The sequence below is a fragment of the Talpa occidentalis genome, unplaced genomic scaffold (assembly GCF_014898055.3).
Source record: "Talpa occidentalis isolate TD23 unplaced genomic scaffold, MPIMG_talOcc4v2.1 talOcc4.3, whole genome shotgun sequence".
Lineage (NCBI taxonomy): Eukaryota > Metazoa > Chordata > Mammalia > Eulipotyphla > Talpidae > Talpa > Talpa occidentalis.
The window spans coordinates 104,956,970-104,984,287 of record NW_023603184.1 but is presented as its reverse complement, the minus strand read 5'-3'; the positions used below and the strand labels follow the sequence as shown (position 1 = coordinate 104,984,287).

General features: G+C 40.1%; 2 protein-coding genes across 2 annotated transcripts in view; both read left to right on the top strand.

The window, feature by feature from the left end:
• Positions 1-6,230: 6,230 nt before the first annotated feature.
• On the top strand, positions 6,231-10,182 carry ATP5MC3 (ATP synthase membrane subunit c locus 3). The gene is made up of 5 exons (XM_037523577.2): positions 6,231-6,290; positions 6,479-6,588; positions 8,043-8,120; positions 8,646-8,839; positions 9,368-10,182. The coding sequence occupies exons 2-5, from the start codon at positions 6,550-6,552 to the stop codon at positions 9,480-9,482; spliced, it is 426 nt and encodes a 141-aa protein (XP_037379474.1). The 5' UTR covers positions 6,231-6,290; positions 6,479-6,549; the 3' UTR covers positions 9,483-10,182.
• Positions 10,183-18,482: 8,300 nt separating this feature from the next.
• ATF2 (activating transcription factor 2) overlaps positions 18,483-27,318 on the top strand; it is an 80,330-nt gene continuing 71,494 nt past the window's right edge. Inside the window, exon 1 of the mRNA XM_037523575.2 lies at positions 18,483-18,665. The gene's annotated coding sequence lies outside the window, so the exon portion shown is untranslated. The remainder of the gene's footprint in view (positions 18,666-27,318) is intronic.

Sequence of the window (27,318 nt, the reverse complement as noted above, 5' to 3'; positions counted from 1 at the left end):
AACTGGGGTACAGGCCAGAGGTGTGGGGGGTGGGAGGATTCACCAGAGACAGAGTGGGGAGCAGAACAGACTGACTGAAATACACAGTTGAGGGGAGCAGTGGACAAGACATGAGAGGTCTGCTGCACCATGTGGGTTGCTCCCTGGCCGGCCGGGGATTGAACTCATGCTGCAGAAGCTGTGGATAGCTTCACAGTGCTGTGCTTATCCCCTGCGCCACCAGGGAGGCCCCTAGATCACAGGTTTATTACAAAGGGTATTAAAGGATACAAATCAACAACCAAGGGAAGGGATACATAGGGTGAGGTGCTGACCAATGGAGCTTCTGTCCTCATGGAGCTTGGGAACTGGCACAGCGACATACAGCACACTCTGGTCCCCCAACCTAAAAGGTCCTCTGAAACTCCTTCTTGAGTTTTATGGAAGCTTCATTAGTTAAGTAGGATTTATCAAATCACTGGCCACTGGCAATGAAGCTCCATCACTACCCTTTCTCCCCTCCTCAGTCAGAGCAAGGACTGGCAGTGCCAACCCTCCAATCACATGATAGCTTCTCCTGGTCACCAGCCCCATCCTGGGTGCTTCCCAAAGTCACCTTTATTCACCTAACATCACTCTTAACACTTAGGAAATTCCAAGGGTGTTGAGAGGTGTGAGTCAGGAAATGTAGACAAAGACCAAATATATGTGAGAAATATATTTTAATTATCTGAATGACTAAACTGTATTTGTCTTATAAAATATCATAGTAGTCTAGAAGTCTTTGGTTTTATTAAAGAGAGAAATCTTTAAAAAATGAAAATAAAGAGATAAATCTTTTCTAAGCAAACCTTTAATATCTCTAATCCTAACTCAAGTCTTCAGTGAGGTATTTTCTAAACAGACCAGTCTCTTAAACTATGTAGAACCTGCTTTGAACCAGAATCCATTTTGTCTCTGACTGCCAACTTGAGACTTCTGGGTGCGTTGTTAAGCGCAGCCTGGCTGATCAATTCCGTTTTCTTCTCATCGTGGGTTGTAAACAGGACACATCGATGATTACAAAAGACTCCACATTTCAGTCTTCTATCCAAAGTTCCTTGTCAACCAATCATAATTAGACAATTCCAGTTCAAAATCTTCAAACCAGCTGACCTGAGGTCAGACCACTTCCCTGCTTGACCCTTTTAAAATTTCGTTCTTCCCTAACCCAGTGGGCCTGCCCTTTGCTTATGGGTCTGGAAGATGATCCCTAATCTCAAATAAATGCTTTCATTATTATAATTCAACTTGATTATTTTTTGGTTGAAGGTATTTCCCTAATCACACACCATAAACAGTTCGAGAGCATTTAATAATTTGTTTCTCAATTTTTTATAGCCTTAGTTCAATTTTTCACATGCCTCCATTACATTATAAACTCTTGCCTTTTTCTGTACATTTACTATATTCAGAGGGGGAATATAGTATTTATTTGAAGCTCACCTTGCTTGAGTTATTGTATAGATTTAATTCTGGTTTAAATTCTAATTCTGGTTTAAAGGCTTATTTAAAAAATAAAGGTAAACTGATAGCAAATTAAGGTCAATAATGAGACAAATTTTTAATTGAATTTTTTTTAATTGAGATAGCATTGGCTTCTACAATGTGCATGATTTAGAGGTTCACACTTCTTCAGATGTATGTTACCCCATAACCACTACCACCAAGGCACCCAGTCCTCCCCCATGGTTAAGTGGGCCCTTTGCCTTCTTTGTCCCTCTCCCCTTTTTAGTAGCTTTAATTCATTAGTCAGATTTCTAGAGCATGCTTTGGTTTGGTTTTGTCCTTTGCTTTCTTAAATTATTATTATGATAAAATTGGCTTACATCATTGAAAAATAAACACATGTAAGAAAAACAAAATATTATAAAGGTAAACTGTCATCTTACATTCCTGATTTTCATTTCCACAAATAGTAATTTATATCACACAAGTGTAAGAAGGCTGGTAAAAGTTTTACAGGCCATTAAAATGATAACTAAAAAGGTAGATCATTTAAACATCTTTCTATGTGTTCAGGTTATAACTTACTTAAAAGAGTTTTAACAATAATGACTCTACATCCCCCAGAATTTCAAGGATAGGGCAGTCAGCCACCAAGCCTGGTGTTCCTCTCTGTCTGCTTTGCCATGAGCTATGCCTGGAACTCTGAGCTGAAATTTCCTATCTTAAGGTACTGCCGCCTCCACATAGATCTTTTTTTTTTTTTTTTAATAGAGGCATGTTTTATTTATTTATTTATTTGTGTGTTTGTTTTGTTTATACAAGCACTGGGTACAGTCAGAAGCGCGGGAGGGTGAGAGGATTCACCAGAGCCAGAGTGGGAAGCAGAGCAGGCAGAAGGACCGAAGTACACTGCTGAGGGGAGCAGCGGGTGGCAGGAGAGGTCTGCGCGCCATGTGGGACCCTCCTCCGGTGGCCCGGGGAGCAGCCGGGGATCGAACCGGCGCCGCAGAGGCCGCGGGCAGCTTCGCAACCCAGCGCTCAACCGCTGCGCCACCAGGGAGGCCCTCCACATAGATCTTAAAGGAGTAGTGCATATTTGGCAAACAGTATCTCCTGTTTCAGTTATCTTACCCTAGAAATCACTTCAAACAACAATGCTTTCATTGCTCTTGACTCTCCGGGCGAGGAGTTAGGGCAGGTCTCATTCCTGTTGTGATGTTGGTTGGGAAAGTTTGACTGAGGACAGAGAATCCAAGATGACCTCACTCACATGTCTGGTGCACCTCAAGTCTCTTAAGCCTTTTTCTGTCTGTGGTTTCTTATCATTCAGTAATCTAACCCATTTTTCTTGGTATGGTGGCTGGTTTCCAAGAAGGAGAGTGCAATCTACAGATCTCTTAAGACTAGTCCAGAGGTTACAGTGCAACTTACTTCCATTGCAAGTCACAGGGCTAGCCCAGATTTAAGAATGAGGAAACAGACTGCCTTAGGAGAAGAATGGTATGGTCACACTGCAAAAGGGCATGCAAGAGAGGAGGGATTGTAGCAGTTATATTTGAAAATGATTTTTCATACTTCTCTTTACTGCCCCAGTCCTTTCTTCCCCATGCCATCATCACCCAGGTTTATCTGATATTATCAAATTATGAATTGTCATAACTTACCATGAAGCTTCCCACAGTCTAAGAAAAAACATAGGGATAATTAAATATTTCACAAGAAGTCCCCTATTCATTTATATGGTCTCCCTTTACTCCTCTCAGGAGATACCTTTTCTTCAAACTTCCTCAGTGCAGATATCCACCCAACATCAGCATGGCGTGGTGTTACTCAAAACCCCCTCCTTTCTATCAATACAAGTTACAAAATCAAGCAAAATCTGAGTAATCTATCAGTAATAGCACCTTGGAGGTGTGGCTGTGGTCAGGGTACTCAACAAAATAGACTAGGCTGCACTTTAAAACTCACATTTCTAGGTTCTAGTCTCCAGCCTATGTGAGGTGAATGTGCTTTCTCATTATTCTTCACTATTCCTCAAACAGGTAATTACTGGATTCTCTCTCTCTCTCTCTCTCTCTCTCTCTTGCATACACACATGCCATTCTCAGAGATAGAACATCTATTCTTTAAACACCTAATATTCTTCATAAATATTTAAACTCTGAGAGAAAACCCACAAGGGAAAAATTCTCTCTTCTTTTATGCTACTTATTGATATGCTGAGAGTTCAAGGTCTGAACATAAACTCCACCTCCCCTTGCCATAGGCAACTAGTCCCTATGCACCCCGGAAATGATTCTGTTAGGGATCCTGGCTTCTCTACCTTCTCTTCAACAGGTACTGCCACTGAATTTGTTGCTGAAGAGACAGGAATTTTCATTGAGCCATTCAGAGTGATTTTTCCCTTAAGAGTATCCATTATTAAAATATAGGATATGTGATGGTTAATTTTATGTGTCAACTTGACTAGCTGTAAGGTTCCTACACATTATTTTTGGGCATGTCTGTGAAGGCGTTTTTAGATGACATTAGTATTTAAAAATGGGGATTTCAGTGTAAGAGATCACCTCCTCCATCCTGGTGGGCGTCATTCAGTCCATTGAGAGTTTGACTGGAACAAAAGGTGCAGGATGGAAGAATTTGCCTGTCTCACTGCTTAAGTTAGGACATCTCAATTTTTCTGCTCTGGCTCTCAGGTTGGGACTTACATTATTGGTTCCCCTGGTTCTCAGACCTTTGGATTCCAAGTGAATTACAACAGTTTTCCAGGGATTCCCAGTGAATTCCTCACTACATAAATGATAGATAGATAGATAGATAGATAGATAGATAGATAGATAGATAGATAGATAGATAGATAGATAGATAGAAAACCCTTCTGGTTTTGTTTCTCTGGATAACGCTAATTCAGAGTATTCTTGTTTAACAGGTTACTACATACTTCAGGTAAGAAATGAGTACTTGAGGGCCTCACTGGTGGTGCAAGGGGTTGGGACACAACCTATGAGGCTGTCCGCAGCCACTGCAGCATGAGTTCGATACCTGGCCAGCCAGGGAGCAACCCACATGGCACAGCAGACCTCTCCTGACTCACCCACTGTTCCCCTCAGCAGTGTATTTCTGTCAATCGGCCTGTTCTGTTCCCCACTCTGTCTCTGGTGAATCTTCTAACCGCCCCCCCCCCCATCTCTGGCCTGTACCGCAGTTTTTGTATGCCTAAATAAAAAAAAAATCTTTTTTTTTTTTAAAAAGAACTGAGTACTTGAGACAACATACCTATAATCTCTCTTGGAACTGCACAGGCAAATTATCTCTATTTTATGGGCTAATGATCAAACCTAACATGATTAGTTTTCACGTGATTTTGAACTATTTGAATTCGCAGTTGGATCAGTGACAAAATCTTATTCATTCTTCAAGTGTCAGTTCTGAGGGGGTTCTCCCCAGGATTGCTGCTAAATGATTGTGCTAACTAGGGAACTGTGACCCTCTGGGTTAATGATGTCCCATGCCAGGGCTATAGGCCAGGTGGGCTGGACTTCAGTCCCTAGCCCTCCATCCTTGGCTGGCCATACTAAACATTTACTTTTCTATGATGACTTGTATTATTCCTAGTAGCCATTTATTAGTACTGTTAGGTCAAGCATTAAGAGCCATTTTTTGAGACAGTTCTACATTCTCCCAAAGAAAACGATTTTTCCAAAGTTCCCAAATGCAGATGTGAAAGTTGAATCCATTTTTAAAATACTCAGACCTTTCTTGAGTCCCTGTCCCTACATGAAATACCTAACTTTCCCTGAATTCTTCAAATCGCAGAGCTGGAGAAAAAGGTTCACCTCCTTCAGCTTATCAAGAGATAAGTCACAAAGCTCTTAAAGCTATTAATGTGTGCGTTCCCCTGACTTAGTACTTGTAGGTCAGGCCCTCTTTCACCCAACGGACTAGACATACTTCTAAAATCCTTTTCCAGGTCCCTTTAAAGAAATGTACTCTCTTTGCTGGGGACCCTGGAAAATGTCTCCTCTCAAGCGGTGAATGACTCCTGTCCCCACACTCAAGAGTTCTATACCATATACCGGGAGTATGAGCAGGAAGCCCCCCCCCACACACCCCTCCATAGAAGATAAGGGGCAACTGATTAAAAATGAAGTCCCATAAGAAGGTATCAGATGAGGGCCTGCCCGGTGGCGCAGCGGTTGAGCGCTGGGTTGCGAAGCTGCCCGCAGCCTCTGCAGCGCCGGCTCGATCCCCGGCTGCTCCCCGGCCACCAGAGGAGGGTCCACATGGCGCGCAGACCTCTCCTGCCGCCCGCTGCTCCCCTCAGCAGTGTACTTCGGTCCTTCTGCCTGTTCTGCTCCCCGCTCCGGCTCTGGTGAATTCTCTCACCCTCCCGCGCTTCTGACTGTACCCAGTGCTTGTATAAAGAAAATCAAAACAAACAAACAAATTAATTAATTAATTAATTTAAAAAAGAAGATCTCAGATGAAAGAAAAAGCCTCACTATCTTCCGGCCACCTCAGATCAACGGTGCAACCACCCGCTCCACTCCCTCTGCCAGCAGTCGTCTTCGATTTCTTCTTTCTGCGTCCCCTTTACGATCCACTGCCCGCGGAGCCATCCTCCAGCGGCGGCGTTGTCCTTCCCGACGGGTTACCAATAAAGTTGTTACAAAGTGACCTTGAGCGTCGTCCCTCCCGCGCCGGATCCCCCGCCTTCTCCATCCGGGTGCCGCGGCGTGGTTAAGAGCCCGCCCGCGCCTGCGCGCCCAGCCCCACTCCTTCGACCTCTGCCGCCGCAGCCGCCGCCGCCGCCTCGGGGGAAGGTAAGCGGAGGGCGCGGGAGCCCCGCGGGGCCGGGGGGGCGCGGCGCCCTGTGGGGACCCATTCATTCTGCCGTCGCCTCCCTGGGCGCGGGGCCCGGGCTGGCGGCGCGCGCGGGGGCCCGGGGGACCTGGCTGGGAAGGACAGGCCCCGGGAGGGCACTTGACCTTACGCCTCTCTCCCTCCGCAGAGAGGACGCGGGAGAGGAGCCCACTGAGCCAGCCGCCCAAGTCCTCCAGCCGCGCCGTCCCGAAGGCTAAGATGTTCGCCTGCGCCAAGCTCGCCTGCACCCCCGCTCTGGTGCGTAACCCGGGCCGGGCCCTGGGACGGAGGCCCGGAACCCTTGGCCTGGAGCGTCCACGTTGTTGAATGGGCAGCCATCGGGCGGGGCGCACCGCGGCCTCAGGCTGCTCAGCCCGTCCTCGGTGTCTTCTTTTTCTTTTTCTTCGTCCTGGGGCGTCTCACTCCGCCCCGCTGCACCTCTAGGGCGTTGGAGCGCCGCCGAGGCCTAGCTGTCAGGCCTCACTCGGTGTAGGTCAAACCCTCCTTGCCCCGAGTCCCGGGGCGGCCGCCACCTCCTGGTCCTCGGCCACTCTGTTGGGTTGCGATCGAAGAGAAGGCTGGGGTGCTGTGAGGGATGTAGGGGGCCGCTGAGGCCTAGTTGAGCCCAGCAGCAGGCGCCTATCTGTAGGTCAAACTCGCTGCTGCAGAGGGAGGGACTTTGTCTCACTCTTGTGTGAGTGGAGGGAGGTGGTGGAGCCCAAAGTCTTTCTTCCTGCCTTTGGGATATTGTTTCTACAAGCGTTTTTTGGAGGTTTTCGGTGAAGTGACATTCTAGGGGATTTGTCTTAGAGAATCTGGTCTTGGTTCTGAAGGGATTTTCTGTGACCTTAGTTTAGTGGACACTCAAGGACAGAGAAGCTGGACTGGGATATGGCCTTATGGTCAAAGTATTTCAAGCATTGTTGTAACATTGACATAGAATTGCTTAATCCGTTTTTTGATTTTATGATTAATGGACATACAGGAATATCTTGGAAATCGTGGAAGCTGATATTAACTGATGGACTATTTTAAGTGACCAGCATTTATAGTGACACTCCTAATTTATTTGTTGGTCTACTTAAACTTACCAAAGAGTGTTAAGTTTTTATTTCTGTTTTCCCACCTGAATTGTGGCAACACAGCAATTGGAATTTAAAAAGCAGTACGTATGCTTTTCAACTAATTGGTCTTAGAATTTTTGTTCATTGTTGCAAATAGATTGTACAGCAAGTTTTAAAATTTTATTACCAACTTCCAAAACAATTAAAATTGCTTCGTGTATTAAAAATGACCAACCAGACAAGAATGAATACAAAAATGTCATGAACTTTCTGATTCACTTTTGCTGGCTTTTTAAGAACTTCTTGTACATGAAAGGTCATTGAAGTCTTAATTGATAGTCTTACTTACTGGGCCTCCCTGATGGCCCAAGGGGTTAAGTACCACACCACGAAGCAATCCACAGTCTCTGCAGCATGAGTTCGATCCCCAGCCAGGGAACTACCCACATGGCGAAGCAGCCTCTCCTAACTCGCCTGCGGCTCCCTTCAGCAGTGTATTTCAGTCAATCTGCCTGTTTTCTTCCCCACTCTGTCTCTGGTGAATACTTCACACACACACACCCCTCTGACCTATACCCCATTTCTTGTATGCATAAATAAATCTTTATATTCTTACTTAACTACTTGTAATTTTTTTTTTATTATTAGATCCGAGTTGGATCCAGAGTTGCATACAGACCAATTTCTGCATCAGTGTTATCTCGACCAGAGGCGAGGACTGGAGAGGTAATTGTAATAAAATAGAAATTAAGTACACTACTAAGTCTTAGAGTTTTGATTAAAGTGAAGAAGGAAACACCTCATTAATGTTTTGAGGGCAATCCTTTTCCACTTTTTCCTCCAAAAAACATGCAGAGGATAAGCCCATGAAAAAATTTTCTGTATCTAAAACTTAACCATTTAAGTTGAGCAAGAACTATAGTAGTAGTTATATTTAAGTATATAGTTGACTTTCCTATATTTAAGATTATAGTTACATTATAGCTGTAGTTACTAAAAATCCTACAAAATAGAGTGTTTGCTTCGGCAGCACATATAATAAAAAACCTACAAAATAGAAAAGTCTGTTCACATAATACTATTTCTTAATTTTCTTACTGTTATCCCTCTTCTACAATAGTGGAATTATCTAAGTCCTTAATTTTTGTCTTGTGCCATACTACCTTCTTTCCATACTCAGCTACAGTGCAGTGATTAAATAGCTAACTGTGATTACTGATTTGACCTTTGCCTTTATTTCCTGTTCCCTAGGGCTCTACGGTATTTAATGGGGCCCAGAATGGTGTGTCTCAACTAATCCAAAGGGAGTTTCAGACCAGTGCAATCAGCAGAGACATTGATACTGCTGCCAAATTTATTGGTGCAGGTGCTGCAACAGTAGGAGTGGCTGGTTCTGGTGCTGGTATTGGAACAGTCTTTGGCAGCCTTATCATTGGTTATGCCAGGTAATTTCTATTGCCAAATAAGATACTTTCAAAGCATGCTTTAAATGGTTGGAAACTTAGAAAAACTAGTGAAATAATATCTACTTTGTACTATGTGTCTATTCTGTGACTTGCATTATGTTTTGAAAGCTTCATATGCATTATATCACTTAATCTTCACAACACCCTTTGGAGAAATAAGGATTAGAGATACAGGTTACACAGTTTGCCCAGAATTATAGCTAGTAAGTAAAATTTTTAACTCAGCTTGACTTCAGAGTCCATACTTTTTTAATTGTTAAAAATGTCAGAACGATAAATGACAACTGCCATTTACATTGTCATACAGAGAAAGCTCCGTTTTCCCCATTTGATTAGGATTGAGGAAAAAGGAATGTCAGAAGCAGAAATAAGAGCTAGGGAAGTACTCTTCCACTACTCTCTAGTTTACAGATATCCTAACACTAGTAATCTGATTCATCAATATTTAACACATTGTTGAAATTCAAATATTCCACAGTAACAATTATATGTCTTGTGCTTTTTTAGAAACCCTTCGCTGAAGCAGCAGCTGTTCTCATATGCTATCCTGGGATTTGCCTTGTCTGAAGCTATGGGTCTCTTTTGTTTGATGGTTGCTTTTTTGATTTTGTTTGCCATGTAACAAATTACTGCTTGAAATGTTGGCATTCATATTAATTACGGATGTAATTAATCTGTGTATCTTACTGTGACTCCAAAAACTGTAGTATGGGTGTCATGGAAATGTACGTTATTTCCAAAGTCATTTCATTAAAGGTGAAAAGTTTAGTTTTTGTTGTGATTTGTACTTAACCTAAATTAGGTCCTCACAGAGAAGAACATGCACTCAGCAGATGCTGTATAAGTCTTCTTATACACCAGTTGTTGATGAAAAAGATCCTAAAGTAATTTTGATGGGAAGTCTCTTAAAGTGTTCTGCACACTATAAATTACAGAGCTTTTATTTATTCATAAAGAAGAGGAATGTTTGGGTGCTTTGGGCTTCAATGAAGTGTGATTAATTAAACCAACATAATTATTCAAGATGGTTTTGCGTTTTTAAGGGTTTATATGAATTATAGTACTTGCAAGTGGAGTTATCGTCTAAGACTAGATTGGCCTTGCACAGCTGGTTCTAAAGATAAATCACATCAGCTTTTTAAGAATCATCACCTTGTTAAATGGAGGTGAGGCAATGATTTTTTTCTTTTGAGAAAGTCACACATTAAACAATTATATCTATAGTGAATCTTAACTGTCTAAAAAAGAAGAAACTCCATCTAAATAGCAGCTGGTTTCTTGTTTGAACATTAAAGCCCAAATGATAAAAAATAAACCGAATGGACTACAATTTTTTTTTTTTTTTTAAAGATTTATTTATACAAGCACTGGGTACAGTCAGAAGCTCAGAAGGGTGAGAGAATTCACCAGAGCCAGTGCAGGGAGCAGAACAGGGAGAAGGACCAAAGTACATTGCTGAGGGGAGCAGAGGGCACGGCAGGAGAGGTTTGCAGGCCATGTGGGACCCTCCCCGGCGGCGGCCAGGGAGCGAACCGGCGCTACAGAGGCTGCAGGCAGCTTCGCAGCCCAGCACTCACCTGCTGCACCACCAGGGGAGGCCATACAATATTTTTTTAAAAGCCAAAAGTTAGCTAAAGTATTGCTTATCACTGAGAAGAACAGATGTTTATAGTAGAATCTTCAGAATGACAGTTGGTTCAATAATATTTTGTTTCTAATACTATATATTTTTTCTTGGTCAAACTTTTCAATACTATTAAAAGGGAATAAATGAAACTACTGTAGAAAACCAAGATTTTTCCCTCTTAAATACATTGTACATTATAACATTTGTCATCTCAGTTTTGGGGTTTCTGTGAAGGTTTTGATGAGAATCAGGGAAACTACATTTTACTTTTTTTTTTTTTTTAAATAGAGGCATGTTTTATTTATTTATTTGTTTGCTTGCTTGTTTGTTTTGTTTATACATGCACTGGGTACAGTCAGAAGCGCGGGAGGGTGAGAGAATTCACCAGAGCCAGAGCGGGGTGCAGAGCAGGCAGAAGGACCGAAGTACACTGCTGAGGGGAGCAGCGGGTGGCAGGAGAGGTCTGCGCGCCATGTGGGACCCTCTTCTGGTGGCCTGGGAGCAGCCGGGGATCGAACTGGCTCCGCAGAGGCCGCCGGGCAGCTTCGCAACCCAGCGCTCAACCGCTGCGCCACCGGGGAGGCCCTACATTTTACTCTTTTAATGCCCTTTGCCTACTTTGATTTTAGTTGAGGAAAAGACATCAATCACTGAGGTTTCTCAAAATTGTAGTGGGAAGCCCATCTCCATAGGTCACCAGCATGTTACTTTAAAATACAAATCCCAGACATCAGACCTAGAATTTTTATGCACACTGAGAGTCACATAAATCTATAAAGTGAGTACCCCCCAAAGAGCAAACTACCCACTATTTGAATTCAGCAATATAAATAGAGTGGTGTACTGTGTGATTCAGTCATTTCAAGCCAAAAGAATTAAAAACAAGCATTCAAACTAACAGGTGTAAGTGTTCATAGCAGCACTATTCCACAGTAGCCAAAAAATGGAAACAAATGTCCAGCCATAAAAAGGAAGGAGATACAGGTACTTGCTACATAAGGTTAAAAACAGGAAAGAAGTCAGGCACAAAAGACACGTATGATTACATTTACATGAAATGCCCAGAACAGACAAAAGTCTAGCAGCAAAGCAGATCAATAGTTATTACATGCTGGGAAGGGAAGAATGGGGAATGACTGATTAATGGATATGGGCATTCTCTAGGATAAAAATATTCTGGAACTAGATAGTGGAGATGAGTGTACAAATCGTGAATGAATGTACTAAATGCCACTGAATTGTATACTTTAAAATGGCATGTGTGTGTGTGTGTGTGTATATAGCTAGAATTAAAAGTATTGTAACAAAAAATTATACACTAAATTTTTTAAACCATAGGGAAATACTTAAGTGAGCTAGTCCTCTATTCCAAGTTCATTTTATTTTTTTAAAGATTTATTTATTTTTTTTTAAATTTATGCTTACAAGAAGTGAGGGTAGACCAGAGGTGCAGGGGGTGAGAGGATTCACCGGAGGCAGAGTGGGAACAGAACAGGCGGATCCACTGAAATACACTGCTGAGGGGAGCAGTGGGTAAGACAGGAGAGGTCTGCTGCACCATGTGGGTTAGCTCCCTGGCTGGGGATCAAACTCATGACTCAGGATGCAGTAGCTAGCAATAGCTTAATAGTGTCGTGACTTAACCCCTGTGCCACCAGGGAGGCGCTATGTTGTATTTTTATTTCCAGTAATAAATGTCTAACATTGAAAGCACACGACTGAAACTGATCTACTCTGACAGCAGAAATGTTTATTGTGCACCATTTTAACAAAGTACCACTTCCCTTAAGAGTACCTGAGAGCAGTTAAGTACCAATTTAACTGTATTTATTCAAAATGTTTTTCCTAAAGGCATTTCAGATATCCAAGCATACTAGTATTGATTCTAACAATTGCTTGTAACTTTGTTTTATATGTGACTTAAGAAACTGATAATATATTGTTTAATAGTACTATTGTAACTGGTTTGTAACTCCACATGTTTTCAACATAGTTTAAGAGACTAAATTTTATTATGTTTTGGGGACACAGAATTATAAAAGTGTAATTTTTTTGACATCAGCAACTGAAAAAGGGTAGGAACTAAGCTGTTAAAGGGGCACAGAATTATAAAAATGTAGTTTTGTGGGGCCTCCCTGGTGGCGCAAGTGGTTAAGCATCAGCACTATGAAGCAATCCACAGCTACTGCAGCACAAATTTGATCCCCAGCCAGCAAGGTGACCCACATGGCGCAACAGACCTCTCCTGTCTTACCTGCTACTCTTCTCAGTAGTGTATTTCAGTCAATCCACCTGTTCTGCTCTCCACTCTGTCTCTGGAGAATCCTCTTAACCCTCCACACCTCTGACCTGTACCCCAGTTCTTGTATGCATAAATAAATCTTCACAAAAATAAAAATGTAGGCTTGTGTCATCAACAACTGAAAAGGGTAGGAATTAAGCTGTTAAAGCAGCAGAGTTTGTGTATGTTACTGAAGTTAAGGTGATATAAATTTGAATAAGAATGTAATAACTTTAGGATGTTAAATGTAATCCCCCGTGGTACATTTGGAAAGAAAATAGCTACAGAATATACCTAAGAGAAAATGAGAAAAGAATGTAAACATTTCACTGGGGCAAAATCAACTGAACACAAAAGAAGACAGTCATGAAAGAACTGAGAGGCAAAAAAAGAAAAAGCTATACAGCATATTAAAAAAAAGCAAAATGACAAAAAAGTACCTTCCTATCAATGATTAAGTAGATTAAACTCTCCAACTAAAGTCTATCAGGATAGAATAAAACACATGATCTATCTATATACTATCTATAAGAGACTTTAGCTCCAAAGACACACAGAGACTGAAAATGAAAGGATAGAAAAAGATACTCAAGGCAAATAATAACCAAAAGAGAACAGAGCAGCTATCCTAATATCAAACAAGATACACTTTAAATAAAAAATGGTCACAAGAGACATAGATAGACTATGCTAGTAAGACTCAGTACAACAACAAGCTGTAACAATTTTAAACATTCACATACCTAATAAGTAGCAAAATGCATAAAGCAAAAACTGACAACTGAAGGGGAAAATAGCTCTACAATAATAGTTGACAAAATTTCAATACATACTATCAATAAATGATAGAACAACCAGACATAAGATAAGGAAAAGAGGACTTAATAAACCAAACAGATCTAACAAGCACAAACAACAATCTCTCCAACAACAGGAGCATATATATTCTTCCCAAGTGCACATGGGACATTTTCCAGGATAGACCATGTGTTATGCTAGAAATTAAGTCTCAGTGGATTTTAAAAGGTATCACACAAAGGATCTTCTCCGATCATAATGGTGAAATTTGAAATCTACAAAAGAAGTAAAACTAGAAAATTCATGATTTTGTGGCAATTAACCCAGCCAACATATCAACAAAGAAACTACAAGTGAAATTGGAAAATACTTGAGACCAATGAAATAGAAAACACAATGGCACCAAAATTTATGGGGCATGGCAAAAGCAGTGTTCAAAGGGGAATTTAAACCTACAGATGCCCAAATTAAGAAAAAAGATCTCAAATTAACAGTCTAACTTTTCAACTTAAAAAAAATAGAAAAAGAATAATAACCCAAAGCTAGTGGGAGGAAAGACATAATAATATCAAGGGTAGAAATAAATGGAGAGTAGAAAAACAATTATCAACAAAACCAAAATTTGGCTCTCTACAAGATGAACCAAACTGACAAAGCTTTAGCTAGACAAAGAAAGAATACTCAACTAGAAATCAAAAATGACTGGGGGCATTAACTACTGATTCTATAAAAATAAGTATTATAAGTGCATATTATAAGCACCTGTATGGCAACTGGTTAACTTAAATGAAATGGAAAAATTCCTAAAAATACAGAACCTACAAAGACTAAGTAATGAAGATACAGAGGTATGAACAGATCTATACCTAGTAATGAAATTTGAACCAGTAATCAAAATTATCCTAACAAAGAAAAGCCCTGGACCTTAGTGTTTTGCTGGTGGCTTCTATAAACTATAGAGAATTAACTAATACCAGTCCCACTTCAACTTTCCAAAAATCGATCAGGAGAAAATATTTCCAAAATCATTCTATGAGACCAGCACTGCTACCCTGATCTTAAAGCTAGACCAAAAAAAAGGAAAAAAAGCTACTGACCAATATTTTTTATCAACATTGATGCAAAAGCCTCTCCACAACACTAGCAAACCAAATTAATTAACATATTGAAAGGATTATACACCATGTCAAAAGAGGCTTCCTCGGTGTCTGACATAATGAGTTAAGGTTTTTGTATTATGTGGGTGTCAGGCTGCCAACTAGACAAGTTATAGGGAACCATTAAGGGTAAACACTCCATGAAGATGAAATTCTTCAGTGGTCCTATCTACTTTTATTGGTAACTTAATAGTGTGTGGAAGCACAAAACAATGACGACAAACCCTCTTTCTAGTGAGTGGGATGAGAGGGAGATAACAGGAAGCATTATTATGAAAGATGAAAACAAGGTGTTTAATTCTTTCTCCTGGCCTAAGTTGACATAAGCTATTTAGTATGATTTGAAGTTAAATACAGTCCTCTGTTTCCCCCCTGCACACAACGCCACACAAAATTAATTATAAATTCTTTTGAGAAACCAAAGATTGGGGTCAGGAGGTGGACAGTGGCCCTTCTTGCATCTGCAATGTTCTGAATGGAAATCCCCACAGTGAGGACAGGCACCGAGGGGTAACTATAACAGGTCATTTCCGCAGTGTGCAGAAAAATTGAGTGCACTGTCAGAGGGAGGGAAAGATTTGTCCTGAGTTAAAAGGTATACCAAAAGTCAACCAAAAAGTCTAGGGTCATGTGGTCCTCATCTGATATCTTTCAGATATCAGGTGGGTATACAAATCAGGCCTTGCTTCCTTCATCTTCCATCCCTACCCACACCCCCACATGCTTCCTGATCCCACTAATGAAATCTCAGCTAATGAACCATATGGGCTGCATTTTGAGGATACCTGTGAAAATAGAGAGGCTCTTCCCAGAGTCCAAGGCAGACAAAAAGGATGTCCTGGAGTATGCAGTTTTGTTAAATCACAAATAGAAACTGTTATAAATCTTCCCTTTTCACTACACACATACACACACACACACACACACACACGCACACCCACCCCTTTATATATGAGCAGGGTTTTAGAATTCTTAAGCGTAATAATGAACTAACCACCACAAACTATTTATAAACAAGGGGAAAATATCATATTCTGTGGCATTTGGAAGGTTTTGAGAACATTTAGAGACCACCATTGTTTTTGTGGTGTTAAGTAACAGGTACTTTTGTGATAAAAATGAGGTGTTTTTGTTTTAGTAGCCTCTTCCAGTATTTAAGGGATACCAGCTTTGTTCAGAAATCATGCTGGGTTTTTTAAGGAGATTTATCAGGCCTTCATTTATTTTTCTAGGAGAAACTGGATGAATAAGATGGGCAAAGAAGGGAACCAGAAAAAGTTTCCTCTATTGGTAAAGAGAAGACTGTAGAGAACTCTAGACTGTGGCAATATTAAGGGAAGAAAATGAGAAGAAAAATGAAAAGCAAAGTATTTTAAAGGGTATGGATAAGACTTCATGGGAACAGGACTAAAAATATTAACAATGTACATTTATTTTGTTCACATTGAATGTTTTCTACATTTGTAGAAAGATACAGTAAAGGAACCGCCATGGAAATACATGTAAGGTGAGACCCACTGTTAACTGTCAGACTGCCAACGTGCATATATAACCGTTTACATTCTTCCCACCCTTTTCCCCCAGTCTTTATTTTTCCCTCATTTAGGTGTATCTTCTCTTTAGACAATTAAAACTGTATTCTCAGAACAGATCAGAGTACTATTTGTATTACTAAATGATTCTCTCATCTAAAAGGATTCCTGAAAAATTTTCCTTCAAATAATATGTTTCTCTACTATATGATGTAGATAATTAACTACTAGGACAGCAGGCTGGAGAAACAGGGGTAAGGTGGAGAAATTTAAAAACAAACCTACTGTCAATTGCAATTGCATCAAAACTGGAGAGGAAGAATTTCAATTTTTGATGTAAGAGGATGGGAAATAACTTTAAAACATCTCTCTGATCCAATTTTTTTTTTCCTGAAACAAATGTTTCACATTAGACATTTTGGGGGATGGAGAGAATCACTGTTTTAGTCAAAGTAGTCTAGATGTAATAATGTGTGGTCTGTTGATTGCACATTTTGTCCATCATTATGTTCATCATTGGTAATCTGAGCTGCTGAGATTTTGTTGATATCCCATACTAATGCTACTACAATGTTACTGACAATATATAGGGATGGTACTTTCATTTTAACTTGAGAAGTAAAGTGTTAATAATTTGGCTTCTTTCAGGTCTCTTGAGAAATAAAATTAGTTTTAAAAGAATAGTAAGTTGGCTCACATATATTCATACAGGCCAGAAATCTGTTAAAAGGTCCGGCAGCATTATAATTTCACTTTTATGCCAGGTACCATTATTGAACTGCAGGTTTAACAACTCTCAAATACTTCCCCCCACAATCTTGCAACAGTTTCAGTTTCACTTTGAAGATAATGTTTGAGATTGCATTTTATGTTAAAACACAAATTTTATTAATAATTGTTATAGACTAGAAATCAGCACGTAATGGAAAAACAAGACACTGAAAATTTTATTTTTAAAAAATGCAAATTTTTACAGGGGATTTTGATTACACTTTTCAACTTATGTCAGTGAGTAGTTATCAATCACTATTTTAATATTGAAATAAATCATAGAGCAAAATTTAGACTTTTTAGCACAGTACTTCAGCGTTTTTAGGAGTCAATTTCAGTGTAGTAGTAGGCTTTCTTTTGTCCCTTACGTCAAATGATCCACACTCCTACCCCCCCTTGTTTGAACAGCTATTTTCAAAGCTTGACAGACATTTCTTTGGTGTTGCAGCACCCTATTAAACAGTAACATAGTATTGTGTAAAGAATACCATTTCTAAGTCATATTCCAATTCGTTGTCTTGCTTTCTAAAATGTTAATACGGAGTTGGTGATGTTTTAAAGGTTAGACGTTATAAAATCTCTACTAAAACTGATACATTTTTGATGTACCTAAAGAAAACCGCTAAAATCAGATACACTGTAATAGAGTAGGGAGGCTTTTCCCTTCTATGCAAGCGGTTGCACTGTTTTAAATTACGGTGATATAGTGAGAGGCAGTATATTTCCTAGTGATTCAAAACATAATTATCTGCTAATATACACTGTAGTAGACACTCAGGAGCCGGAAGAATCAGTCCCAATTATAGCTTAAATTCGAACAAAGTCACTCAAAGTAAAGCTTTTTGCTTTTCAGAACTGACTGTTCCTTTCCAGCTTTTGGCGTAATTTCCGGCATCCTCCCCCTCCTACAAACCTCAGTTTCCCCGAAGCTTCCCCTCTCAGGTTTCCTTTAGAGCGGGAAGGCGGGTCGAGGCGCGGGCCTCCCTGCGCTTCACCCTCCTTCCTGCCGGAGGCCGGCAAGCGAGAAGAACGGAAATACCGGGCTCCCGGGGCTGGGTCGAAGGACTCATCCGGTTTTCTCCCCGACTACTCCTGCCTTCCGAGAGTTCACCTTTCCTCCACGCGCGCGGCCAACCGCCTTCCGCGACCTCAACATCCACCTGCTCCAGCACTTTCACCTGCGTCCGCCTCACGCCGGCTGCCAATCACAGGCGTCAGCACTTTCAGGGACACAGACACGCTCTACGGGCTCTCTGGCCCCGCCCCCTCCAGTTATTCTGGCTCCCGCCCTTCGAGTTATTCATCCAATCATCAGCGTTCGTGTGTCCTGCGGCTCCCGCCCCCTCGGGGCCGGCCCCTTCCTTAAGCCTACGGAATCACGACCCGGAGGCGCTCCCGCGGAAGGCGGGGAGGAGCGCGTGTGCGTGAACGGGCGGGGAACGAGAAGAAAGGGGAGAATGCCGGGAGTAGGGCGGGGACAAGGCTTGTCAGTCCGATCTCGCGAGAGAGGACGGAAGCCTGTGGGAGCCCGTGGCCTTTAAAGTGCGGTTCAGCCCTTTCCTCCCGGGGTAGTTTGTAAACACGGCTGAGCTCGGGCCCCCGGGCGACCGCGATAAGCATGAAGTGGTGACCCGGAAAGGTGAGTAGTGATGGGGAGAAGGCCGCGGGACTGAGACCGTGGGGAAACGGAGAAAGAAGGCGCTAACATGGCGACGTCGCACACCGTAGTCCCCACCCCCCGCTTCCCATCACCTCGGGCGCTCCTGCCTGGGTCCTAGCCCTCGGGTTACTGTGGCCGCGCTGCCACCTCCGCGCCCCGCCTGGCCTGGGCTTCGGAAGCCCGGCCGACGGGCCGGACCGTTAGGTAACTGCCGTTCGGCGTTCCGGCCCCTCCCCGCTCGCGCGCTTTCCTAACGAAGAGGAAAAAGGAATAACGGCTCTTTGATCCCTCCCCTCGATTTATCGTCCCCTTCTCATGGTCAGTTCCGAGGTCTCTGGGCCCACATCGGTTCTGCCTGGAGCACAGGGCGACACCCTTGCAGCCCTGGGGTTGAGCAGGAAGAGGGAGGACGCTGGTCGCCTCACCCAGGACTCAGTGGGTAGCAACTCTGTGTGTGTGTGTGATGGTGGCAAGGGGCGCAGGATTGGGAGGCGCGGCTGAAAATAGGGTCAGGGTCCCTGGCTGCGGTGGAACTTGATGAAACGAATGGTATGGAGAACTTGGGAGCTGAAGTCTTGGCCTTTTCTGTCCTTTTAGCCCCTTCACACTCCCCCGGTGGGGCGGGGCTGAAGTGTGGGTGCAGATGAATTCTGGTATGTTCCCCCATATTTTAGCTAACTGGGTGGACTGCAGAGCGTCTGTAGGGAAATAAAATGTGCTGCTTTTAATTGATATTCTAGGGACTAGGACCTTGTGGTCGCGTGTGTGTGATTGTGATTGTGTCCGCTCTTCCAAACGACATTAGTAGGCAGAGGACGGAGGAGCTGAGGACTATTTTTTCCCCTTAGGTAGTATAAAATTGTCTTTGCTTAATGGGGGAATCTTAAAACTGGCGAAACCAAGAACAAAACTACTGTGAATATGATGGAGTTAAGGTATTACTATCGATGGACCTTAAGCCCATTGACTAATCCCTATATTATCATGTAAAAGTTTACGATTTCTTAGAAATTTTAAATTATGAACACAGTAACAGCACATATATTTAGTGTATATATTTGAAGTGAAAACAAAACGTTCCTCTGGGCACACATACTGTATTATTTGAAGAAATTCACAACCAGTGGCATTGTCAGTCATAGCCTTTCTAGGAGTAATATTTAAGTAGCCTTATAGGAAGGTGAGAAGCTTGTTAAAAGTCAGCCCTGCAGGTTTAAATGCCCTGGAAGATAAACCCAAAGTAATCTGTATTCTCAGTATAAATTTGTTACATGACTTGTCGAGTCCACTGTAAACACTTTTTTCCAGGCTGCAGGAACATCTTTGTAAAGTATGTAATAAAAATATAGATACCCTCTGCAGCTCAAGAAACAGAATAAAGGAAGTTTTGGTATCTTATCTAAGGCCATCAATAATTTAACAATAAAATTCCCAGTCTTTGTAAATTATTAGACTCTTCCGTATTTGCAGTGGTGTATGCTGCTTTCCTAACACATTCTTAATCCTGCTGAGATGATGCTACTTCTATTACATTTTTAGTTATTTAAAATATAAATGTAATATTGTGATAGTTTATAATTTATAGGTGTGTTGTGTTTTGTCAGTAAGGATGGTGTGTTTGTTTTTAAGGTATATAATGCCTTTGTAGATCTGATTGCATTTCCTGGAAATTCTTTATTAAAAAACCTTAGAATGTTTATATTTTACATTATAATGTATTAAATATGTAATCCAGTGGTTTTTGCATTTATGGTTTTACTTCAACTATTTGTTTCCCATTTTTAAACTTAAGATAGCAGTAGAAGTGGATATAAGCTCTAAAAATAATTGGGAGGGATGCATTTTAATGGTATTCAGGATTTGGAAGCTATATTACATTTTTTACTATACATCAAATATCTATAACTAATATTAATAATTAAATCATCTGTGTTTTTTCTGCCTAAATGTTTGTATTTGGCAAAAGTTGGCTTTTAATTATGTATTTTCTACTGGTAAATCATGTTAGATCAAGTAAACAATCTATATGCTATTTCCACTCATTTTGTCTTCAGGTTCTTCCTTCCAATGTGAACTTTCTACAAGCTGGCACTTCTTTTCCATTTGAAGCTTTTATTGTAATGTCATTAGAAAAGATAAAGGAGGGGCTTCCCTGGTGGCTGGGGGTTAAACAGCACTATCAAGCTATCTCCAGCCACTGCAGCAAGAGTTCAATCCCCAGCCAGGGAGCTACCCACCTATGGCACAGCAGACCTCTCCTGCCTTGTGTGTTGCTCCCCTCAGCAGTGTATTTCAGTAGATCTGCCTGTTCTGCTCCCCACTCTCTGGTGAATCCTCTCACCCCCTGCACCTCTGGCTTACAACCTACCTCTTGTATGCAAAATAAATAAATCTTTTTTTTTTTTTTTTTTAAAAAAAAAAGATAAAGTTGTTGAAGTCTCCCATTTAAAACCTGAATTTCTTTCTTTCTTTTTTTTTTTTTTGATTTATTTATGCATACAAGAGCTGGGGTACAGGCCAGAGATGGGGGGGGGGGCGTGAGAGGATTCACCAGAGACAGAGTGGGGAACAGAACAGGCAGACTGACTGAAATACACTGCTGAGGGGAGCAGCGGGCGAGACAGGAGAGGTCTGCCTCGCCATGTAGGTTGCTCCCTGGCCAGCCAGGGATCGAACTCGTGCTGCAGAGGCTGTGGATTGCTTCATAGTGCAGTGCTTAACCCCTTGCGCCACCAGGGAGGCCCAAAACCAGAATTTTTTTAGAACTTTAGTTTAAAACTCTGTGAATAAAGTATGTAGATATTCAACTAAATCTTGTAAAAATCAGTACACATAGTTATGTGACTATAATTTCAGTATACCATAAGAAAACAAAGCTGCATTGTTATATTCAGTTGTTTTCTCTGTTTATCCATACTTACACATATTTCTTGAGGCTAGGAATTTAGGTTACCTAAAGTGCTACATGTTGTTCTCCTAATGTGATTTTTAATGCAGGTGTGATAGTAGTGAGATCTTGGGAGGCATCCCAAAAAATACTTTTTTCTGTCTCTTAGGCTCAAGGTTAAAAAGTTAAAGTATAGTTTCATAGAAATTTAAAGAAGTTTGTGGACCTTTAAAGCTAACAATTAGAACAATTATATATAACATGTCCTAATCATACACACATATAATTTTTAATTTTTTTAGCAACCTTGAAAATGGCATATTCCCTACATTTTTTAAGTAGATTTAGGCATTTTTTTTTCCTCCTTGGTATTTTGTCAGTAGTACTAAAGTGATTAATAACATTTTATTTATTTATTTATATTTATTGTAACAAAGAGTGTAAAAATAAGCAAAACTCTTCCAGGGGTAGGCTTATTCGTTCATTCTGCAGTCTGTATCTTAAAAGTAGTGCTCCTGAATCTTTTTTTCCCTCCCTGTCTTTATACCCAAGGAATAGAAAACACTTTCAACAGTAGTAGTAGCTTATCAACCACAGAGATTCTCAGTAAGGTTTGTAGGGAAAAACAGGATGGAGATGATTGTAAGCTATGTGACAAAATTTCAAATGTGCTTTGGTAGTAGTAGTATATCATTTACATTACTGAGTTTATAAGTTCTCTACATGTTCTTTAGTTTTCCTATCTGGACCTAAGTTTTTGTCATTCCAATTTTATAGCTTTGTTCTTCTAGTTTTATAGGTTTTTCCTAATTTTACTGTTTGGGGTAGTGTTTCTTTTTATTTATTGAAAAGTTATTAGAAATCAGCCCCAAGCTTACCCTATTAACAATTGTTTTCATTATTTTTGTTGCCTTATTTTGCATATATATTATGGTTTTTGCAGAATTAGTACAGTTTTGCCTTGCTTGTATAACATTAATGTTCCTCATGTTATATCAAAACTTTGTAATATTTAATGGTTATGTGGTACTGTAATTTACCAAATGACTATTTAAATTCACTCAGTTGTAATTGCCCAACAGGAAAATAATTGTTTTCAGTTTCTGTCTGTTTTAATGCTGAATTGAGTATTTCTGTAAATATTTTTTATTTTTTTAATTCTTTTCATAGGATACTAATCTCAAGTGATAATACTAGGTGAAAGGATATAAATGTGTCTGCAGTTGCCAAACTTTTGCCTCCTAAAGAGTTGAGCAAGTCTACACTGTCACCAAAATATGAATGTACCAACTTTGTCATGATTTTACCAACTCTGGAGTTGTGATTATTAACAAAATGGAATTACTTAGTTGGGAATTACTTGTGGTGCTGAGTTATATTCTTAGCAGTTTTATTTAGTGTTAACCATATCAATCTGTATTTATCAATCGTCTATGTGCTGAGACAGATACTGTATATTTTCTGCCATTTCCTGGACTTTGTTTTTCTTAAAGATTACTGAAACTCTTGGCAGTCTAATAACAACCTTAAGTATTAGGCAGTTTTTAGTGCCATTCGCAGCAACATGGATGGAACTAGAAGGAATTATGCTCCAAGAAAAAGAAAAATATCTGATGGTTTCACTTATAGGAGGAATAAAGGGAACCAAATAAGGCATTAGGGAAAAAAAAATAACAATAAAAAACACAACAAAACAAAAACAGACAACTATAAACCAGAGACACTGGGGGGGGGGATTAGAATTAAGGAGGGAGGGAGGAGCACAGGGGACTGTGGTGATGGTGCACGGGTGAATTGGTGGTAGAAATTCTATAGGGACTACAGCAGAGCAAAGAAAGCAAACATTGTTTAAAAATGAACAATGATGTAAAATATCTATAAATTAAAAAATTTTTTTTAAAAAGGATGCACAGTGGCATACCACTCTGGAAAATAATTTGGTGACCTCTTATGAAATTAAATAAATATTTACATTATGGGAAAATAAGTATTAGGCAGTTTTACATAATTTCTGTGTTGGATGTTATATGCTAGTTGATTTTTTTTAATGTAAGAGTTACTTTCCTGAATTGATGATTTCATAGGATTTTTGTCTTATGAAATTGTTATTATGAGTTATTATATAAAATTTACAATGACATTTCCATGTACATAACACTTGACTCAAAGAATATGTGTGTTATAGCCAAATTGAGCACTTGTTTCCTCAGTATCCTGTGCTAGCATATAGTAAGTATATAATCAGTGTTACACAGTCTGTTAGGAAGCAGATTGTCACGGGTCTACCACTTTTTATCTGTCCTCTTGCAGTGTTTGGCAAATTATGTAACTTTCCTGTGTCTCAATTTCCTTATCTTTAAGGATAATAAAAATTATAGCCTTGTTGTGTTCAAATTACACATATATAAATATATATAATGCTTTCAAAAGTGTCAGGAACTTAATGAGTACTCAGTAAATGGTGTGATAATTATTATTGTTGAAGTTTGTTCAGAAATAATAATCTAGTACAACCCCTCTAGGCATGATTGTGATGAGTTGAAAGCAGTACAGCAACCATCTATTTGGTAGCTTTGGCAATAGTTGAATTTTCCCTAAGAATTCACTATTTGTGATGAAACTACCTTAGACTTTTCATAAATTCATATGAGAAAATATCTCATTTTTTTCCATATATGCCTTTCTGCCCAGGTCCGACTATGTCTACATGCAACTCATTGCAACATAACTTATCTATATTTTGAGGTGATTAAAATTGTGGTACTGTGAATGAAATACATTAATTCCAGTTGCTTCCTTCTGTTCCACCAGTTGCAGTGTAAACATTTCTGTAAGACCTTTCTTTCTTCTCTCCATAATGGAAGAGTTGATGATTAAATTAAAACACCACATTTCTATTTTTTTAAGTCTTTTACTAATCAATAATAAAACTACACTATCAATTCTCCAACAGTCACTGTTCTTTATCATTTGTAAGGTAGGTTATAATGATTGTTGAAATTTTTAAAAAGCAGTGAAAGAGAAATACATTTTATACATCTACCTTAAAAATAGTACTGTAGACATTATGAGCACATATGATTACCAAATCCAAAAGATATGATTAATAAAAACTTGCATTAGCACTGTTTATATTCATAACCATTAATCTGTAAATTGCTTGTATTTGTATATATCTAATAGTCTTAAACTGTGAAACAAGAACTTGCTTACCTTACATTACCTTAAGATTAGAGGTGTGAGGATATTCTAGATTCTCTTAAAACATGAAATTTTAACTAAAAAAATTGGACTATTGATACTTATATTAGAGCATATTTTGAGATATTGGACTGATCACATATTTATAATGTATGATCATGAATCCAATATTGAGAAAAGTCTGTGATCTTTATATGTATTCTATCAACTTTGAGGAATTTTTTTTATAAGATTTATTTATTTATACAAGCACTGGGGTACAGTCAGAAGCGGGGGAGGGTGAGAGAATTCAGCAGAGCCAGAGCAGAGAGCAGAACAGGCAGACTGACGAAGTACACTGCTGAGGGTAGCAGCGGGCGGCAGGAGAGGTCTGTGCACCATGTGGACCCTCGTTTGGCGACTGGGTATCAAACTGGCACTTGCAGAGGCGCAGACAGCTTCTCAACCCAGTGCTCAACTGCTTTGCCACCGGGGAGGCCCAACTTTGAGGAATTTAATGAAGACTTTAGTATATTTGGAGTTGTGATATGTGTGAATCTTCATTTGTTCTTTTTTAAACTGCTTTTTTTTTTTTAAGGTTTATTTTATTTATTCAAGAACCGGGGTACAGGCCAGATGCATGGGAGGGTGCGAGGTTTCACCGGAGACAGAGCAGGGAACAAAACAGGCAGACTGACGAAATACACTGCTGATGGGAGCAGCGGGCGAGACAGGAGAGGTGTGCTCGCCATGTGGGTTGCTCCAAGGCCGGTGGGGATCAAACAGGCACTGCAGAGGCTGCGGACAGCTTCACAGCTCGGCGCTCAACTGCCTGTGCCACCAGGGAGGCCCAAATCTTCATTAATTTTTTTTGACAGCCCTGAAACTGGTATTCTGGTATTCTGTTTCTTACTGTAGAGGATTGTGGTGAAATCATGCCATTTAAAATTTCCTAACTTAGGGCCTCCCTGGTGGCGCAGTGGGTTGAGCGCTGCACTGTGGAGCTCCGCAGCCTATGCAGCACGGGTTCGATTCTGGCTGGCCAAGGAGATTCTCACATGGTGTGGCAGACCTCTCCTATCTCGCCCGCTGCTCGCCTCGGCAGTGCTTTCAGTCCCTCTGCCTGTTCTGCTCCCTGCTCTGTCTCTGGTGAATCCTCTCACCCTCCAATGCCTCTGACCTGTACCCCAGTGCTTGTTTAAAATTAAATAAATGTTTAAAAAAAAAAAGAAATGAGATAAAACCTAGTTTAAAAATATAAAATTTCCTAACATAGAAACTTAGATATTTTAATCATGTAAGAGGAATGAAGTCCTAACTTAATTGTACAGGTTTTCCAGCTGTTAGGTTTAAGTTTGTTATTATGACTGTATTCTTTTCCCAAGGTGAGTTCTAGGATCCCTTCTTGAATTTAGTGGTCCTTGACCAAGGATGTAAGAAGGAAATTATAGCAAAGAAAACTGTCTTTAAGGTGCTTTTGCCCTGAAGCCTTGGGCACAAATTCATCCTTTAGAGCACCTTAGCATTTTTACTTTCACTCACTCTGTTAATTTTTTGTTCCTGTATCACAAATGCGATATACTTAAAATCTTAAGACATCATAAATTTACCTGTTTTTGTAGGTCAGAAGTCCAGGTGGACTCAAATGGATCTTTTGTTTTAGGTTCTTAGAAAGTCAAAATCACTGTATTGACAGAGCTGCATTTCTGTTATTGGAGTGTCTGGGCCCAAATCTACTTTTAAGCTCATTAGATTGTTGCCCAAATTCAGTTTCTTACACTTAAGGACTGAAACTCCTCTTGCTGACAGTCAGCCAGGTCTCCTAGAAGCTGAAACACTTTTTGTGTTGCCTACTTTACATCCCTATCATGCATCTAATCTCTTTGACTTCTGCTGCTGCTGCTGAATCTTTATGACTCCAAAGTTCTCTGTTCTTAAAGGCTCACTTGATTACAAGGATAATCTTATTTAGGATCAGTGGTCTTTTCACATCTACAAAGTTCATTTTCCCATTTATCATAACCTATTCACAGGTTATAACAATGAGGGCATGGATATCTTTTATTGATCACCTTACACTTCTCTGCAACAAATATAAATTGAGCTTTTCAAAATTTCTTAGTGGTTTTCTCTTTGTTTTGTTCTGTTGGAGGTCTCTCGGGACACTGTACAATATGTTTGAATTCAAAACATCCCTTAACGTAGCAAAACATTCTTAAAGTCATGTTGCTTTAACAGAAATATTTATAAGACAGGGAATTCCATACTACTTAGGATTAGTGGTACCTTGCTTAATGGAAGCTTTATGACACTCTTATATTAAGTTATCCCCTTGTTTTGTTACATGGAGTTTTTCACAACAGATGGGCAATACATTGTAATAATCTAGGATTTGGCATCTGTGAGGAAGTATAGGTTTCTTTTGAAATATAGAAGAATGAAGACTTAGGGAAAGTAGGCAGACGAATTTTAGGAAAGCAAATATTAGGGAAGTTGAAAACATGGAAATTTTCTTAACTGTTCAGGTGTCCCTTGAAAAGTCTTGTATCTTTTTGCACAGTGTTG

Excerpts from the sequence above, each read along its gene's own strand:
- ATP5MC3 (XM_037523577.2), top strand. The coding sequence starts at position 6,550 with ATGTTCGCCTGCGCCAAGCTCGCCTGCACCCCCGCTCTG. Across the intron at positions 8,121-8,645 it reads CAGAGGCGAGGACTGGAGAG|GGCTCTACGGTATTTAATGG; the intron begins GTAATTGTAATA and ends CCTGTTCCCTAG. Across the intron at positions 8,840-9,367 it reads CTTATCATTGGTTATGCCAG|AAACCCTTCGCTGAAGCAGC; the intron begins GTAATTTCTATT and ends GTGCTTTTTTAG.